This window comes from Ornithorhynchus anatinus, chromosome 14, assembly GCF_004115215.2.
Source record: "Ornithorhynchus anatinus isolate Pmale09 chromosome 14, mOrnAna1.pri.v4, whole genome shotgun sequence".
Classification (NCBI taxonomy): Eukaryota; Metazoa; Chordata; class Mammalia; order Monotremata; family Ornithorhynchidae; genus Ornithorhynchus; species Ornithorhynchus anatinus.
The window spans coordinates 31083924-31101820 of NC_041741.1; the positions used below are offsets into that span (position 1 = coordinate 31083924).

Sequence of the window (17897 nt, forward strand, 5' to 3'; positions counted from 1 at the left end):
AGGTTCTTTTATTCATTCACAGTGTGGACACCGATTGCAGCGACAGTGTTTCTAGTAGCCGTCGCAACTTTGTGTAAAGAACAAGGAATAACGGTCGTGGGAATATGCTGCGTCTACGAAGTATTCGTGGCACAAGGGGTAAGGGATTGACTGAACTGTCGTGTTATTGTTTGGGCTCCCGTTTCAACCACATCTGTATTTTGGTATTTCCGTAGAAGCTATTGCTCAGATACGTCGGCATGGAGTAGGGGAAAGCAACATGGTCTAGTGAAAGCAGCAGGGGCCCGAGAGTCAAAGGAACAGGGAAGTCACTTAAATTCTCTGGGCCTCAGCGTCTTCATCTGTAAAATGAAGATTAACTACGTTATCCTTCCAGCTGTGAGTCCCTTGTGGGACAAGTACTGTGTCCGATTACGTAGCGACCCCAGTGCTTAGAACAGTGCTTGACCCAGAGAATGCACTTAACAAACGCACCACTTACTATAATTATTACTGAAATGTTTTGAGAGGGATTTCGAATTATGATTCAAACCTTCTTCCCTATTTGACAGTTAATTTAAGGCCGTCAGAATGGATTTACATTAAACAAGCTCCTATGTTGTTGTTGGATTTTTTAATCCAGTACAAAAGATTATAAAATTAATCAGTGGTATTTCTTGAGTGCTTTTTGCAGCGTAGTCAATCAGCGGTATTTTTTGATACAGTACAAAAGAGTATAAAATCAATCAGTGGTATGTCTTGAGTGCTTTTTGCAGCGTAGTCAATCAGTGGTATTCATTGAACACTTCCCGTGTGCGCAGTAGAATGCACAGAGCACTTGGAAGAGTAGAATTCAGTCGTCGGCCACGTGCCCAGCCGTCAAGGAGGGTAGAGTCGATGGATTAGAATTATACTGTTGGCGTTAACTTCAGATTAACTTTTCAAAGTAGAATCAAATCTGGTGATGTCACTAGTAGAATTGCTAGAAGGATTTTCAAAAGACTACGACAGATGCTGTAAGAACTGGGATTAGAATGTGCTATTTATTTTAGGAGGCTATTCTGAACCCAGGAAGGGCTCCAGACCCCTTGGCTTTTGTTCCTATGGCTGTGGGGAGATTTAGCTGGGTGGTAAGTGACAGTGATTAAGGGGGAAATGTCAGAGTGATTTCACTGTTTCAAAAAAAAAAAAAAAAAAAACAGTTTGTACCCTTTTTTGTTCATTTTTTAAATGTCTAAGTTCCCCCGATTTCTTTTTCCCCTTCTAATTGCCAGCGACAAACACGTGTGAATAAAATCCTATCGTCACCAGCTTCATCAAGAACAAACCTAGGTCCACGTCAGTCGAAGGGCCCAGTATAATTTTGAATGGGTGATGCACGGGGCTGGAAGCTTGATAATGTATAATGAGCAATTCATTATTTCAAATATTTCTTCTGTTTGTCTTCCAGTATACATTACCTTTATTATTTACTACAGCTGTACAGATACTCCGAGGAAAGGGCAGCATCCCTTATTCTATGCTGCAGACTCTATTGAAGCTTATTGTCTTGATGTTCAGTACACTATTACTCGTTGTGATCAGAGTCCAGGTTATTCAGTCTCAGCTCCCTGTCTTTACCAGGTAAAACTATGTGAATGCAGTGGTTTTTTTCGGGTGTTTCATCATTTATTGTGAAATGATTATAATGAATGAAATGTTTCATAAATTATCGAATTCAAGTCGGCCCTTAGTTCTAAGAAAGCAATCTTGTTTCACTGTTTAGGTCCCATAATACTAGATACTATAGCACTAAAATGTGTCACTTAATCCTTATTTCAGTGGCCTGTAGTAGAAGATAAGGAAAGCTTAACTTTTTTTCATGGTACCTACTTGATGCAGCTCAATTAGACTACTACGGCAAATGCTGAATATTTTAACCCATCAGTCAAGTTTCTTGAGTGCTAACTATTCTATTCTATTCAATAGTATTTATTGAGCGCTTACTATGTGCAGAGCGCTTGGAATGTACAAATCAGTAACAGATAGAAACAGTCCCTGCCCTTTGACGGGCTTACGGTCTAATCGGGGGAGACGGACAGACAAGAACTGTACTAAGCTCTGGGGAGAGTATAATATAACAGAGTTGGTAGACTCATTCCCCACCCACACAGATTTTGTAGTCTACAGCGAGAGGGGGACATAAAAATACAGTTTTTTTATGGAAAATATGTACAGAAGTGATGTGGGATGAATAAAGGGTACAAATCCAAATGCAATGGCAACGCAGAAAAGAGAGGGATTTGGGGAAACGGGGGCTTAGGGAACGCCTCTCGGAGGAAATGGAAATGAAAGGTCCCTTTTTAAAATTCCTTTTTAAAGCAGATCTACTTTAGAAAACTTATAGCTTATAAAGCGGCAAATTGATTTCCCATCAGGTTGACCATTTTTCGGTGTGAAAAGTGAGGCTTGAAACGGCGACGTTGTATTCCGATTGAAAGGACATTATAATAATGGGGTGCAGGGGAAAGCCATTGCCTTATGGCAGTATTTAATCGGTGGAATGCGAAGAATTTCTCCGAAGATATTGATAGTTCACCTCCATTTGCATGGTAACTCTAAAGTTCAGAGGCAGTTCTGAGGTTTTTGTTTCTTATGCAGGTTTGATAACCCAGCTGCTGTGAGCCCTACTCCTGCAAGACAGATGACTTTTAACTACCTCCTTCCCGTAAACGCGTGGCTTCTATTAAATCCATCAGAACTGTGCTGCGACTGGACCATGGGAACGATCCCGCTAATAGAATCCTTGTTAGATGTGAGAAATCTTGCTACGCTTATTTTCTTTGGCTTTTTGGGATCGTTAATACTATTCAGTCTTCGTTATCCTGGCGATTCTTCCAAGACTGTATTAATGGTAAGAAGTCCTTTTTTGTTCCTCGATTTAACTCTGTTAAAGTTCCGTGTATTTTCGTGGGAGGCCCTAGCACGTGCCTGTTTTTCTATGAGGTTAATTTCTACGACATTCATTTAGTCTTTACCTCGAAATACACTTTGCAAGAGAGGATGGTTTGTCTATCCTGTTTCTCCAAAATATCTCTTCTGTTTTTTCTCTTTTCCCCTCCTCACATTTCTGGATATTTCCTCAGCCCTCAGTGGAGTGAGGGCTAGGCATTGTTCTGGACTGTAGGTCCTGTTTAAAATATAGATCTAAAGCCCAACCCAGCGGATAAGTACTATGCTAACATGGGCAGAGAGAAATTGAAGTGTGCCAAGGGAATGAACTCTTTTGGAACAATTACTTCTAATTCCCGTAAATCCACTGTAATGCACAACCCACACAGCTCTCATTCATTCAGTAGTTTTATTGAGCACTCACTATGTGCAGAGCACTGTACTAAGCGCTTGGAATATACAATTCGGCAGCAGATAGAGACAATCCCCGCCCAATGACGGGTAAACAGTCTAAACGACTCATCCCTTACCAACTCTTCGTGGGCCCCCAGAGTTGAACGAGACAGCCAGTGGGGATTGGAGAAGGAAGGATGGAAGTGAGTCTAGGACTGCCCGAGTCCCTGAGTATACCCAATTAATCAGGCCAGTTTGCAGATAATTAGATGTGAATGAAATCTTATGGCAAAAATTCCCTTGGCACCAGCTCAGTCTGACACGCTTGAGACCTGCTGCGGTGAATCGTGTCCAAAAAAAAAAAAATGGGTACTCCTCACCTTCAGTATTGGTTGCCAGCTAAAGTGTGAGAGATCAAGGTGGTGTCGGTTTGCCTTCTGCCAGGTATGGATTTGATCATCATTTTATCCTAGTGTCTGTCTAAAGGACCATTTTTTAAGAGGCCTTAAAGGCTCAGGTCCTTTAGGGAATCAGCCATATTCATTCAATAGTATTTATTGAGCGCTTACTATGTGCAGAGCACTGTACTAAGCGCTTGGGATGAACAAGTCGGCAACAGATAGAGACGGTCCCTGCCGTTTGACGGGCTTACAGTCTAATCGGGGGAGACGGACAGACGAGAACGATGGCACTAAACAGCGTCAAGGGGAAGAACATCTCGTAAAAACCGATGGCAACTAAATAGAATCGAGGCGATGTACAATTCATTAACAAAATAAATAGGGTAACGAAAATATATACAGTTGAGCGGACGAGTACAGTGCTGTGGGGATGGGAAGGGAGAGGTGGAGGAGCAGAGGGAAAAGGGGAAATGAGGCTTTAGCTGCGGAGAGGTAAAGGGGGGATGGCAGAGGGAGTAGAGGGGGAAGAGGAGCTCAGTCTGGGAAGGCCTCTCGGAGGAGGTGATTTTTAAGTAAGGTTTTGAAGAGGGAAAGAGAATCAGTTTGGCGGAGGTGAGGAGGGAAGGCGTTCCAGGACCGCGGGAGGACGTGACCCAGGGGTCGACGGCGGGATAGGCGAGACCGAGGGACGGCGAGGAGGTGGGCGGCAGAGGAGCGGAGCGTGCGGGGTGGGCGGTAGAAAGAGAGAAGGGAGGAGAGGTAGGAAGGGGCAAGGTGATGGAGAGCCTTGAAGCCTAGAGTGAGGAGTTTTTGTTTGGAGCGGAGGTCGATAGGCAACCACTGGAGTTGTTTAAGAAGGGGAGTGACGTGTGTCCACCCTCCAAGGGCAACAGGGCAATCGCCCCAACGGACATGTGAGCTGGGTCCCGACTTGCCCAACCCAGTCACCTGAAAAACCCGGGAGTTCCCAGTCGGGGCTGCCATGTCCCAACGTGCTGACTTTTTGGTCTGTTAGCCCTGTGAAACCTGTCCCCGTCCAATCTCCATCCACTTAAAAATCCATGCCCCCTTATCTCCCCGCCTCAAAATGAAAAGCTGACACTCCTGTGCGGAGTCGGAAATGAGTCAGAACTAGGTGCCCCCGCTTCCACCACCCACACACACAAGCCACAAACACACAAACAAGACTACCTGCTTCCTTTACAGTTGCTACACTGCCCACGGCTACTGGATGTATCTTGTAGATTTTCAGTGTGGCCTCATTTATCAGCCATGCCAGAACCCCAGGAATGCCCGAGACCCTTCTGAGATAACCGTGACGGCAGTAGCCGCGGAGGAGCAGAGGTGGGATAAGTAGCTATTCCGTTGTCCAGTGCTATTGATGTATGACTCCTACCGTGCTTGTTGGATCCCTTTCTGCGCCATCCCCAAAAAGGCCGTATAAGTAACTGGACAGAACTCCCAATTTGTGACTCTTCGCTTTAATGAGCAATAGTTGGTCACTGAATCTTATGCCTCGATGACACAGACGATACCTGTTTTTTCTGAGCTGTTTATGTGTCTCGATCTAGTGTATCTTAAGACCTGGGATTTAAGGTTCATTGACCTAGCATATTTAGAAATAGGTATTTGTTACAGCTGTACTCAGTAAGCACTCAATAAATGCCTCCGTTTGATTTATAACATCACAAACAAAAAAAGGAGCTCCAAACCTTTTCCTCTCTTGCTAAGTATGTGAATTGTCTCTGCTTTCTCTCTGGGTAGCGCACCCATCTCTCCCACTTAGTTAACTTTCTTTCTGAACCTAAAGAAGAGTACCAGTTCTCGTTTTTGTAACCGTAACACATCGAGTAACTGCGGAACTGGCTTATTTTTACCTAAAATGAGAATCAGTCACAGATATGATTTGGGGTAAGTTAACGTATGACTTAAATGCAGGTGTGCCTGTTATTCTACCAAGAAATTTTGTGTGGGAATAATAGAGAGGAAGGCTGTTTCTAGGCTCAACACAGGTACTGTTAGACTAAGAACTCTGCAAGGAAAAGCATACTTGACATTTTCTCTCTCGCTGTTCACCCTGTTCAGAGAAAGCAAATGAATATTGGGCATAAAGGTCTAGCCAGAATTTGGCCCTTTATTTTCTTTGAGTTTGATTCTACTAAGCTTCTGTAGAGAAATGTAAATGCTCTTGGGGTAAATAGGACTAAAATTAAAACTTCTTTACGTTTCTTACTCTATGTTTATCTTATAACTAAAACTCTAATGTCTCTTACTAGAGAAGGGTAAAGATGTGGAGCTTTTGATCACCTGAAGACAAAATTCAAACATGTACCTTAGAAAATGAGAAGTAACTTCAGAAATAGCTCCCTATCTCTGTCCTTTTCCGGACAAGTTCTTTTACTTGCCGTCATTGCTGGATAATTTATGTTGACCTAGATTTTTTTTCCCACATAAATATATCATTTCTTTTTTGACATCCTCTATGACTGCTACTACTTTAACACTCTAGCATGCATTTTACGCATCAGAGTCCTCAAGAATCTCAACACAGTGAGTCACAAAAGTGATATATGAAAACACATTGTAGTTTTACTGTATAGCTAGAATGTTTCCAAGTCTGTTTAAAACTAAACCTGCTGTTACATTTGCAGTAGTTAAAGGTTCTGAATGGTTCACAACAGTATCTTCACGGAGAACACACTGCAGTGTTCTGCTTGAATAGGTGAATTCTCGGGGATTGCTGTTTCTAATCGGCAGGGCAAACCCATTCTGAGTGAACCTTGATCTCCAGCATGTACACTTTGTGTTCCTTACCTGACCAGCATTATTTCTGCCTTGACTATTTCCGGCATTAAATATCTGTCTACTCAATTTCCCTTGGAATTATCAGGTCATCAGAAAATCAGGGCAGATGAAATTTGGAATTGATCCAATTTTTGACCTAGTGATAAGAAGTATGTATACTTCCCCTCTAAACCGTGAGCTCATTGTGGGCTGGGACGCGTCTACCAACCCTGTTGTATTGTAGACTCCCAAGAGCTTAGTAGAGTGCTTTGCACCCAGTAAGCACTCAGTGAATTCCATTAACTGATTAAAATCCTTTTTCTTTTTTTTTTTTTTTTTTTCCTAGGCACTTTGTTTAATGGTGCTGCCCTTTATTCCTGCCTCCAATCTTTTTTTCCCAGTGGGGTTTGTTGTAGCTGAGCGAGTACTGTATGTTCCTAGCATGGGATTCTGTATATTAGTAGCCCATGGTTGGAAGAAACTGTCAAGTAAAAGGTAGGTTTCATGTCGGTCATAAAACTGAGAGGGACTAGCTGTTTTTAAAGCTTTCTCCTTAGCTCATGGTCTTTTCTTAGGCGTCGGCTAGAGAAGTGGGGTCCCTGTGGGAAGGGAATGTGTCTGCTAACTCTATTAAATTACTCTCCCAAGCATTAAATACAGTGCTCTGCACCCAGTAAGTGCTCAGTAAATACCACTGATTGAATTGATAGGGTAAATCTCTTCCTTCTGTGATTTGCCGAGAACTCTGCACGCGATTAGACCGTAAGCCCGTCAAACGGCAGGGACTGTCTCTATCTGTTGCCGACTTGTTCATTCCAAGCGCTTAGTACAGTGCTCTGCACATAATAAGCGCTCAATAAATACTATCGAATGAATGACCTCTATGCATTCTTCCAGAACGGGCGCTTTTAAGTGGTTAAGAGCAGTGCTTCTATAAGAACGGTACTGGTACCAATCATAGTCCATCTGTTATTTTTTTTTTAATATTTGTTAATCGCTTACAATGTGCCGGACACTGTACTAAGCACAGGTAGACACAAGATGAGCAGGTTGGATACAGTCCCTGTCCCCTAAGGGGCTCACAGTCTTAATCCCCATTTTACAGATGAGATAACTGAGACTCAGAAAAGTTAAATGACTTGTTTAAGGTCACACGCAGACAAGTCGTGGAACCGGGATTAGAACCCAGATCTTCTGACTCCCAGGCACATGTTCTTTCCACTAGGCCACGCTGTTACTGTAATATATACTGAAAGTAAGCCTGAAGGATATGAATCGATCAGTCAATCAATTAGTCATACAGAGCCCTGTACAGAAAAGCAGCGTGGTTCAGTGGAAAGAGCCCGGGCTTGGGAGTCAGAGGTCGTGGGTTCTAATCCCTGCTCTGCCGCTTGCCAGCTGTGTGACTTTGGGCAAGTCACTTCACTTCTCTGTGCCTCGGTTACCCGTGAAATGGGGATTAAGACTGTGAGCCCCACGTGGGACAACCTGATCACCTTGTCTCCCCCAGTGCTTAGAACAGTGCTTTGCACATAGTAAGCGCTTAACAAACACAACCATTTATTTTTTTTATTTTACTTAGCACTTGGGAGAGTACAACATAACAGAGTTGGTAACGAGTTCCCTCCTCACCCAAATTTACAGTCTAAAGGATTGCTTACAGTTTGGAGAATACTAAGGTTCCCTACCGTCTACATCCAGACCTCTAGACGTAACCAAAACTTTGAGTCGACAACGCAGGACACTGTCTTACGTTGCAAGAACGTCTTATGTAAGGGTCTTAAAATTCCTCTGACATGTCACCGACTTCTTCGGTGTAATTGCCCTTTCAACTTTGGGTTGTTACTGTCGAATCGATTTTATCTGAGTCATTTAGAGGGAAGTCATGCCTTTGTATAAAAGATCTTCGAAAAAAAGAGGTCACGTTTTGGAGAACTGAAGTCGCTCGAAGATGACTTAGAAGTTGGATTCAGAACCTAGTAACTAGCCCAGGAACTGGGTCGAGGGGATGAATGTGTTTTTCGGGGGAAATGTGAACTTAGAAAAAGTCAACAGGGACCGATTCAGTTCTGAAGAAAATATGACATTTGCCTTTTAAAATTTGGCTGTCAGACCAAAGTGACTTGGGCTTATTTATCACTTACATTCCAAAATGCTGCTTTCAGTACAATCAGTAGCCCATTACTACATGTTTACTGCTTCACAAAGGTTGCTGTTAGTCTTTGGAATCTGGAGATGCCCCTCTATAATTCCAGTTGGCATATTGATTCTTTTGAAATGCAAATGATTTCAAGGTTGTCCTAATTTATGTTTTGGCCTCCAGCAATTAATCAGTCCTCTCTCAATGTGAAATATTCCTAAAAATGTTTCATTTTGGTCTTTCTTCACCATGCTTCACAACCCTCAAAGATTGAGGGTATATTTTGTCAGTTATTTTTGCCACAAATATGATCTGCCCAGTGTTGGGTCATATATAGATGTCTATTTGAATTTTGGTCTATATTTTGTTCGTGTGGGGGGTTTTTTTTGGTTGCCGTGCTTGGAACGTTATTAATAGTAAAGTTAAAATTAGTTATTGTTTGTCAACTAGAGAACGAAGCATCCTTTTTTTAGTATTTTAAGTAGACTGTTTTAGATTAATCTGAAGGAAACATTCTTGCGGAAATAAAATTGGCTATGTAGATCTTAAAATATGTTCTGACTCATTAAGCGGCCATGCTTTTGAGTATGTACTTTCAAAATATTATTGGTGTACTGTGCTTCTCTTATTATAACTACAAATAGCAAATCTCTGAAGAAAAGCCTATTGCTCCAATTTGGGAGATAATGTCTGTTCCTATATTTGTACAGGCTTTGACTATTTTGTTTTGTTTTCATTCTCCACAGTGTTTTAAAGAAGCTGTCTTGGGTTTGTCTGTCTATAGTGGTGTTCACTCATGCCTTAAAAACAGTCCATAGAAATTGGGATTGGGAGTCTGAATACACATTGTTTATGTCAGCCTTAAAGGTAAAGTATTTTTTAATACGTTCTAGATCATCTTGATCTGAACAAAGTTAATTTTGCTGGACTTCTTGTAAATTATACACTGAACAAAGTGACTTTTTCAGTAAAAGTATCACAGTGTAAGAACTTACAGATTCTGTTAAATTTTCTTGTGTGGTTCTTAAAACAATGATAGTCCCGCTCAATCTCCTGTTACGTAGTGTACCTCAGTGAAATTTGTAAGATTCAGGTATGAATGAGGTCGGCCGAGCTCACGGGCAGAAAAGGGTTGGAGCTGTGTGCTTTGGACTTATTTAAAGCATCTACAGTATTTTAGATGCCCCAGGTTGTAGGGGGATGCAGCCCTCAAAAGGTGTTATTTATGCTGTAATTTTTTTTTAATTTATTCATTCGTATTGATTGAGCGCTTACCGTGTGCCGAGCACTGCCCTAAGCGCTTAGCCATGTACTAAGGACCACCTCACCCTCACTACGTTAACCCCGGTGCTGTGACTTCTTTAAGGCACGTCACTCACCACTTCTGTTAAAACGATAAACTTCCAAGACTGTTTTTTGGTTACGGTGATCGTATTAGGGGCATCCCCGTAAGACTTTTTTTTCCGGGAAATTGGAGCGAAGCCATTTTTTAATGGAACAAAATGTAGTGATAACTGAAAAATTACAAGGGGAGGGGTAGAGGTAAGAAAATGACCTACCCATTCTCTTCTCACTTTTCTTTTGTGACCCCTTGTTCACACTTGTGGGTGTCTCTCTTGTTTTACATTGCCTCCCCTTCATCCGATCCCACTGTTCGCAGTCACTCCCGTGTTCATTTCCCCATCTTGACTTATTTCTGAGGCTTCTCGGTCTGGTTGTTAGTTATTTCTGGCTGAAATATTAATCGTTTATAAACATAGTCCCTTTAATCGTGTTTTTGTGTTCTGTTTAATTGTGGTACGGTAATCTGTTTATTGTTATAATAGTTTCCTGTCTGTCCAGAAAGTTGTTCCGGGGACTTCTCGGAAGAAATGATGATGTTGCAGAAGTGAAGGGAGGGAGAGACAGGATATGCAGAACTGGGATTTGAAGGAGGACAGATGACGCTCCTGCAGAAATGACCGAAAAGAGGAGGAAAGCTGGCAAAGAGGAGCGAGGAAGCGAGGGAGGTGACAGAAACTTGAAAGCAGTCAGGGAGGGAGAGAGCAGAGAAAGGAGGGAGCGGAATTGGGTAGGACCAAAAGGAATAGGGGAAGAATGGACGAGAGAAAGGATTTTGGGGGGAAATGGAACTGGGAAGAGACAGGACTCAAGGAGGAGGAAAAAAATAAATTACAGAGGAAAAAATAAGGATCGGGGAGAAATGACAGTAGAGATGGAGAGACACCAGGTAATGTTGGGGAAGAATGGGGATCAAAATGCAGAGACAGTGCTAAGGCATGGGACGGGAGGAGAGAATTCAAAAGAAGGGAAAGGCAAGAATACCCACGGCCGTTCTAATTCTGGAGCGGAAAACACGTGAACCGAAGTCATGGAGGCTAGGAACTGTGATTGCTAATAGGACACGTAGAACGATGCTCTTGCATCTGGGGACTGTTTTGTAATATCGATAAGACGTCTCTGGGGCCTCTGAAGACCAAGGAGAATGGAGGGAAAGGTGTGGGAGACAGCCTGCCTGCTGAATCTTGCCATTTCCTCACAACTACCGTCTCTTTACTTTGGGGTTGCATGTTTTAAATTGAATAACCAAGCAGCAGTGGAATAGTGGATTTCATCATAAAGCTACTAAGTTTTAAAAAAGTTAGGTCATATGTACTGTTAAATGTACGCCATCATGAATGTGAAGGGGGAACGGGTTATGTTTTGTCCTCTGACTACTGAATTCCTCTGACCTAATCTTTAGGGCTGTTGAAAAATTTGAATTTTAAAAGGAATCGATTCTGCAAGTACCGCCTCTTGACTTCTACTTGTGCCACCTTTGCAGATGTGGTTTTGCATATTTTAATATTTGTGCCCTTATTTATTCAGCTTTCCATTGTCTTTTTCCTCCTATCAGTAAATGATCTGTGTCTTGCCTGCTAAATTTTAAGATCGTTTAGGCCGGGGAACATTGTCTTCAATGAGTGCCGTTGATAGATTATGGATTTTGGGGGGGAAGGGGAGCGAGGGGGGAGATACGTTTTAAATCATCAGTTGTATTTCCTGAAAAAACAATGTTTTCAGATAGTCTCCTAGTTCCGGGTGTCCTGATACTTTAGATCAGGGTGTGTGAGTCGCTAAGCCCGGGGCCCATCTGCCACTTCACTGCCCAGTCAGCAGAGCAGCTGGCCGCAGCAGGGAAATGGAAAGAACCTTTTATCCCCTCCTTCTGACAGCACAGCTCCAAACTCCCGCCGCCGATGTTCCCACCTCCACTCTTAGTCTCAGGGACATCTAGGGTCCGGGGAGGATGTTCTGCTTGTATTTTCCATGTGCCAGAACCCGGGAGGTAACAACAACAGCCTGGTGCCAGGAACCGGGATGCTTGGTACGAGCAAGGGTTTCTCGCTCCCTGCCCCATGCTGCCACTGCCAGAGGGGAAAGTCTTTTGGCGAGTGGTTGTGAGAGTGAGAAAGAAAATGAGAAGAGCGGGAGGGAACGAGAGAGGGAGAGAGAATGAGAAAGAAGCAGTTAGGAGAGGGGTGACTGGCCTCGGGTAAGGACCTCATGACAACGAGGATGATTTCAGAAACCGAGACAGGCCTCTGCATAGGCCAGACGCGTCAGATCAATGTCCAACTTTATGCAGAAATGAGAGAGGATTGCGCTTCGGCCGTTCCAGCCGTATCTGTCAGCGGCGTCACTTTTGAAAATGAAATACAGTCAGATAGCTGTGCGTTGCCCCTTCGGCGCATTGCAGTCGAAGCACGGATGTGCATATATAACGGCTCGTGTAGCCCAGTCACAAAAATGATTGACGTGTGTCTTACACTAAAGCTAAAATCCTCTTGACAAAAAGATAAATAAATGCTTGCCTAAACCTCAAGGAATATGTGCTTAAAAGCATTACGTTCCTCTTCTGTTGCTCATGCTTATGTGCTTGCTTTATTCAAGGTAAATAAAAATAATGCCAAATTATGGAATAACGTGGGTCATGCTCTAGAAAATGAAAAAAACTTCGAGAGAGCTTTGAAGTACTTTCTACAGGCAACATATGTGCAACCAGGTAAATGTTGGAGATTAGTATGTGTTTGGGGGCGGGGGGGGGTGGGGGGGGGGTGATGGTGTAGTTACCTTGCGTGTGTATTGAAATGGATTGATTTCCCAAAGCAGGAGCCGCATGGCCTAGTGTATAGAAGCCAAGCCTGGGATTCAGAAGGATAGAACACAGACCTGGGATCGAGAAGGACCTGGTTCCTAATCCTGACTCCACCACTTGTTACTGCGGCAGTTCCCTTCATTTCTGTGTGTCTCCGTTCCCTCATCTGTGAAATGGGGATTAAGACTCTGAACCCCGTGGACTGTGTCCAATCTGATTAGTTTATATCTACCCCTAGATGAACTTACCTGTCTTCTAGGGGAAGCAGCGTGGCTCAGCGGAAAGAGCCTGGGCTTCGGCGTCAGGGGTCACGAGTTCGACTCCCAGCTCTGCCACTTGTCAGCTGTGTGACTGTGGGCGAGTCACTTCTCTGTGCCTCAGTTCCCTCATCTGTAAAATGGGGATTAACTGTGAGCCTCACGTGGGACAACCTGATTACCCTGCATCTCCCCCGGCGCTTAGAACAGTGCTCTGCACATAGTAAGCGCTTAACAAATACTAACATTATCATTATTATCACCCCCAATGCTTAGTATAGTGTGCGGCACAGAGTAAGCAGTTAACAGGTACCGTTTTGTTTTTTTTTAAAGTTGGTTCTGTTAGGAGATGGCAGTTTTCTGAGCCGCTGCATCTCTCCACAAAATAGAAGCAGTTTAGAGCATTCGGTCTAGCCCTGGTCCGGAAAGAGAAGATCTGAGGGATGAGGGGTGATCGTTCCAAAAACCCCTTGTATCACCTGACAGCCAAAAGGCTGAAAACATAGAGGTCAAGAGATGATCACGGGTAGGTCTGCAACTGCACGACGCCCTTCCAACCTGGTCAGGAGTAGACCAGGAGTGATAAGTTTCTATTGGCCATGTTGACGCCGGTCTAATGAGCAGTGGCTGAGACTTTCCGTCAGGCAGTTTCTCAGGTGGCCGGAAGTGCAGGGAGAAAGGGCTGAACCATCTCCAGAGCAGCAGCGTATGTCTTCTGCTGGACTCAACACCGTTTGTCTCTCTGTTGCCGAATTGTCACCGATTGTCTCTGTTTGTTGCCGAATTGTACTTTCCAAGCGCTTAGTAATAATAATGTTGGTATTTGTTAAGCGCTTGCTATGTGCAGAGCGCTGTTCTGAACGCTGGGGTAGACACAGGGGAATCAGGTTGTCCCACGTGGGGCTCCCGGTCTTCATCCCCATTTTACAGATGAGGTAACTGAGGCACAGAGAAGTGAAGTGACTTGCCCACGGTCACCCAGCTGACAAGTGGCAGAGCCGGGATTCGAACCCATGACCTCTGACTCCAAAGCCCGGGCTCCTTCCGCTGAGCCGCGCTGCTTCTCTAGTAGAGTGCCCTGCACACAGTAAGCACTCAATAAGCATGAGTGAATGAATGAATGTTGTGCTTTGGACATTGTCTTGCAATTTTAATAGAGTTGTCTTTGAGAAAGGCACCACTGATGGTACCACTCACCTCTGTGGGTGTGTAGGAGTGCGTTATGTTTGTGCGAGCGTGCGAGAGAGAGAGACAGTGAAGGCCAACGTGGATCCATAATCCTGATCACACTGGTATCATCGAAAGGCTGCCGGCCCGTTGTCGTGTTTGACGTTTCCAGCCACCGGCCCCGTTTCCATTCTCGCCTCCTCGTCTCACCTTCTTTCCAACACTTTTGCCATCGATTGACTGAAATAACAAGAGCTTGAACTAGGTTTGGGTAGAAAGGAAGGGGCAGATCCAAGAACCGTCGCGGAGTAGAGCCCGGCAGGATTTAGCGACGGGGCTCAACCTATATTTTAAATGCCTCAAGGGTGATTTCCGTGGTCTCCCGGGACGGAGAGGATTATGGAGCAACAGGTTTCCAGAGGTGAATGGTGCCTGTCCACAGCTACAGTACCCGGCTGCATTCTAGCGTTTGACGATGCCTTAGAGACCCGCACCCATTTCTTTTATGCTCCCCTATCATTCTGCGCTCATCTCCAGAATTGGGAGGGCCAGGGTCGTACAGAAAATGACCTCCTCCCTTTCCCCAATAAGTATGCTTCATTCTCCATAAGATGTAACATCATATTTTCTTTATTCAAGACGATATTGGAGCCCACATGAACGTAGGACGAACTTACAAAAATTTAAATAGAACCAAAGAAGCAGAAGCAGCTTACCTAATTGCTAAATCACTGATGCCACAAGTAAGTCGCAATATTCAGAAATAACATTTTACCAGAAATGTAAATTTAGGTTGAATAAAATTATCCTTTGAAAAATCCCCTCTGTTTTCCTTCCATGTATCTTTCAACACATAGTAAGCGCTTAACAAATACCAACATTAGTAGTATTGTGAGCAGAGAACATGTCTGTCAACTCTCTTGAATTGTACTCTCCCATGTGCTTAGTACAGTGCTCTGCACACATTGAGTGCTCAGTAAGTACGACCGATGATGGTAGTTAAAATTCTACCTTTTTTTCAAATACCAAAAAGTGATATTTTCACCTTCCATACCATTAGCTTTATTAATGAAGTTTTTTTATGTGAAAGGCAATCTTAAACGTTGAAGTGTTTGGAAAAAAATGTAAACTGCCGAAGAGGATAATTTAAGAGCGTACCCATGGCGTCAGGTTCCTTTTCAAATATATAACTTTCTTTCCGTCATCGCGTGTTGTAAATCTTATCTCTTTTTGTGGCCAGATTATTCCGGGTAAAAAATATGCAGCACGCATTGCTCCTAATCATCTCAACGTTTATATAAATCTTGCAAACTTGATTCGTACAAATGAGTCCCGACTCGAAGAAGCGGACCAGTTGTATCGGCAAGCAATTAGCATGAGGCCAGATTTCAAGCAAGCTTATATTAGCAGGTAATATGGTTCATGTCAACTCTAAAAGTTCATTAATGTGCTACGGGTACAGTGGGTAGTTGATGTGCCGTTATAAGTATATGAACTTTGCGAAATAGAAATGGTCCTAGGCAGCCTGAGATCTTTCTGAATGAAGGTGCCCACCGGCTTTGACCGTTGCAGTTCCATCCAGAGTTCAGTGTTCCTCATATCTAGAGTTTGGAACTCAGATCGTATTTGAGATTCTGATTCATTCATTCATATGAAACACCGTAAGTTCAAGGGTTTCCAGGATTTCATGAGGCTTTAGGTAAATGGAATTGTATTATAACCCAAGTAAGATACAATTTTGAGTGATAGCCTTAATTGACCATTAGTACATAAAATATTCTTCTGTAATCCAAAATCAACAGAGAAATTGCAGTGAATAGGTGAATCAGTCAATAGCGTTTATATTGAGTGCTTACTTTGTGCGGAGCACTGTACTAAGCACGTGATTAAATATTTTAAATAATCCTTTCTCTAAGCTTCCTTGTTGGGATATGAAAAAGTTTGAATTTATATGAAGCTGTGGTCCTCTGTTACGAGGTATCATTAGAAACTTGAGCAAGACATTTTACCTATAAGATATTTTTAAAGCAGGTAAAGTTCCATTGTGTCTGGGGAGATAGTACGTTTCCTCGATGAGTCTTGTAAGTATGTGAAAATGAGTAATCCACAGAGACCCGGTAGTTAAATCAAAACCTGGTATTTTTCCCTTCCAGTTTTTAGCCATTATTCTCAAAACAATTCCGGAATTAAAAGGGAAACGTTTCAAAATAAATAGAAAGCATTCCAGTTCTGACGAGTTCAAGTAATGAGAACTATTATTTAATCGTTATAAAACAGCAAGCAACATCCATTGGGGAATCTTAAAACTATTTATGTGTGCTCTCCTTCCCTGTCCTCAGGGCGATGATATAAACCTCCAAAAACTGTGCAGTGTGAGAGTGAATGGGAGGAAAGCAGGGGGTAGAGTAGTTGTTGCCGAACTGTATTTTCCAAGCGCTTCGTACAGTGCTTGTGCCCCCAGTAAGCGCTCAATAAATACGATTGAATGAATGAATACAGTGATTCTGAGGCGCTTCCCTCCTAATGCCGTGTTATAATGTGGTCAGTGGGAGGCCAGAAACCACTGCATGAGGAAGGTTTCCTTCAGTACTCACAGGGAGTGAGGAGTTCATCCTCTCTAAAACAGCTAAACGGGATCTTTTAAAAAGGATCTGACACAAATTCAAAAGCTTGATGGGGAATGGCCAAACTTTTTCTCCTAATAGGTCATTTTTTCACTTGCGGTAATCTAATCTCCCCTCGGCCACTTAAACAGTTACATATGATGAAAAATTGTTCTCTTTTAAATTTTTACAGTCTTGGTTTCAAAGTGTATTTGCTCAAAGCCTCCACCAAATGGTGCGGCCAGGGTTGCCAATTTTACTAAGTGATTTTTATGAGCAATCCGATTAAAAGTGAACTGACTTTCAGGTTTTTGGGAGACATAGTTTTACATCGTAGTCCCCTTCTAGACTGTAAGCTCCCCGTTTAGACTTGTTAAGGGCAGGGAACGTGTCTGCTGGTGTTGTGTTGTGCTTCCCGAGTGCTTAGTATAGTGCTGTCATCCACATAGTAAGTGCTCAATAAATACGATCGATCGATCATATTAGGTGGTTCCAAATAAAAAAAAGGAACACTGGTGTGTTTATCTGTTCAGCGGTAATTTCAGTTTACATACAGTGTACAACCCGGCCAGCCTCTCCGGTATTCTCCCACCCTTAAGATCTCTGGGCATCGTAATAATAATAATGATTGTGGTATTTAAGTGCCTACTACGTGCCAGGCATTGTATTATTAAGCACTGGAAGTAAGGGGAGACCCCCATAACAATGCTTGACACATAGTAAGCGCTTAAATGCTATTAAAAAAATACTTGTATCAATCAATAGTTTTTATTGAGCGCTCACTGTTCGCAGAGCACTGTATTAAGTGCTGGGGAAAGTACAGTACAAAAGAGTTGGTAGATGCAACCTCTGCCTATAAGGAGGAGCTTACATTCTACAGAGGGAGTCTGCGTTAATGGATTCCCGAGAAGGGAGATAGTGGGCTGAAAAGCATCGGTGCAGGTGACTGAAAGATAAAATCGTAATTTCATGACGCTCACTTGAATTCATTAGAAATCCTTCAGTTCCACTCCCTCCCCTTCCCCTGGGGAAACGGGGCTGGCTCCGCTTGGAGAAACCACTGGCGGACCTCGCTAAAACGTGTGCAACCTTGGCTCGGGCTGA

The 17897-nt window shown here is 43.2% G+C and overlaps 1 protein-coding gene across 6 annotated transcripts in view; it reads left to right on the forward strand.

Annotated features, from left to right (window-relative positions):
- Positions 1-17897, forward strand: part of TMTC3 (transmembrane O-mannosyltransferase targeting cadherins 3) — a 48533-nt gene that overhangs the window by 25768 nt on the left and 4868 nt on the right. For 4 of the 6 annotated variants that reach the window (XM_029078826.2, XM_029078825.2, XM_029078827.2 and 1 more), the window contains 8 exons: positions 23-138; positions 1430-1602; positions 2620-2872; positions 6835-6983; positions 9375-9495; positions 12562-12673; positions 14830-14933; positions 15431-15600. In XM_029078826.2, coding sequence (XP_028934659.1) covers positions 23-138; positions 1430-1602; positions 2620-2872; positions 6835-6983; positions 9375-9495; positions 12562-12673; positions 14830-14933; positions 15431-15600 — 1198 coding nt within the window. Of the gene's footprint in view, positions 1-22; positions 139-1429; positions 1603-2619; positions 2873-6834; positions 6984-9374; positions 9496-12561; positions 12674-14829; positions 14934-15430; positions 15601-17897 lie in introns of those variants that run through there. The other 2 variants (XM_029078830.1, XM_029078829.2) reach the window with 2 other exon arrangements.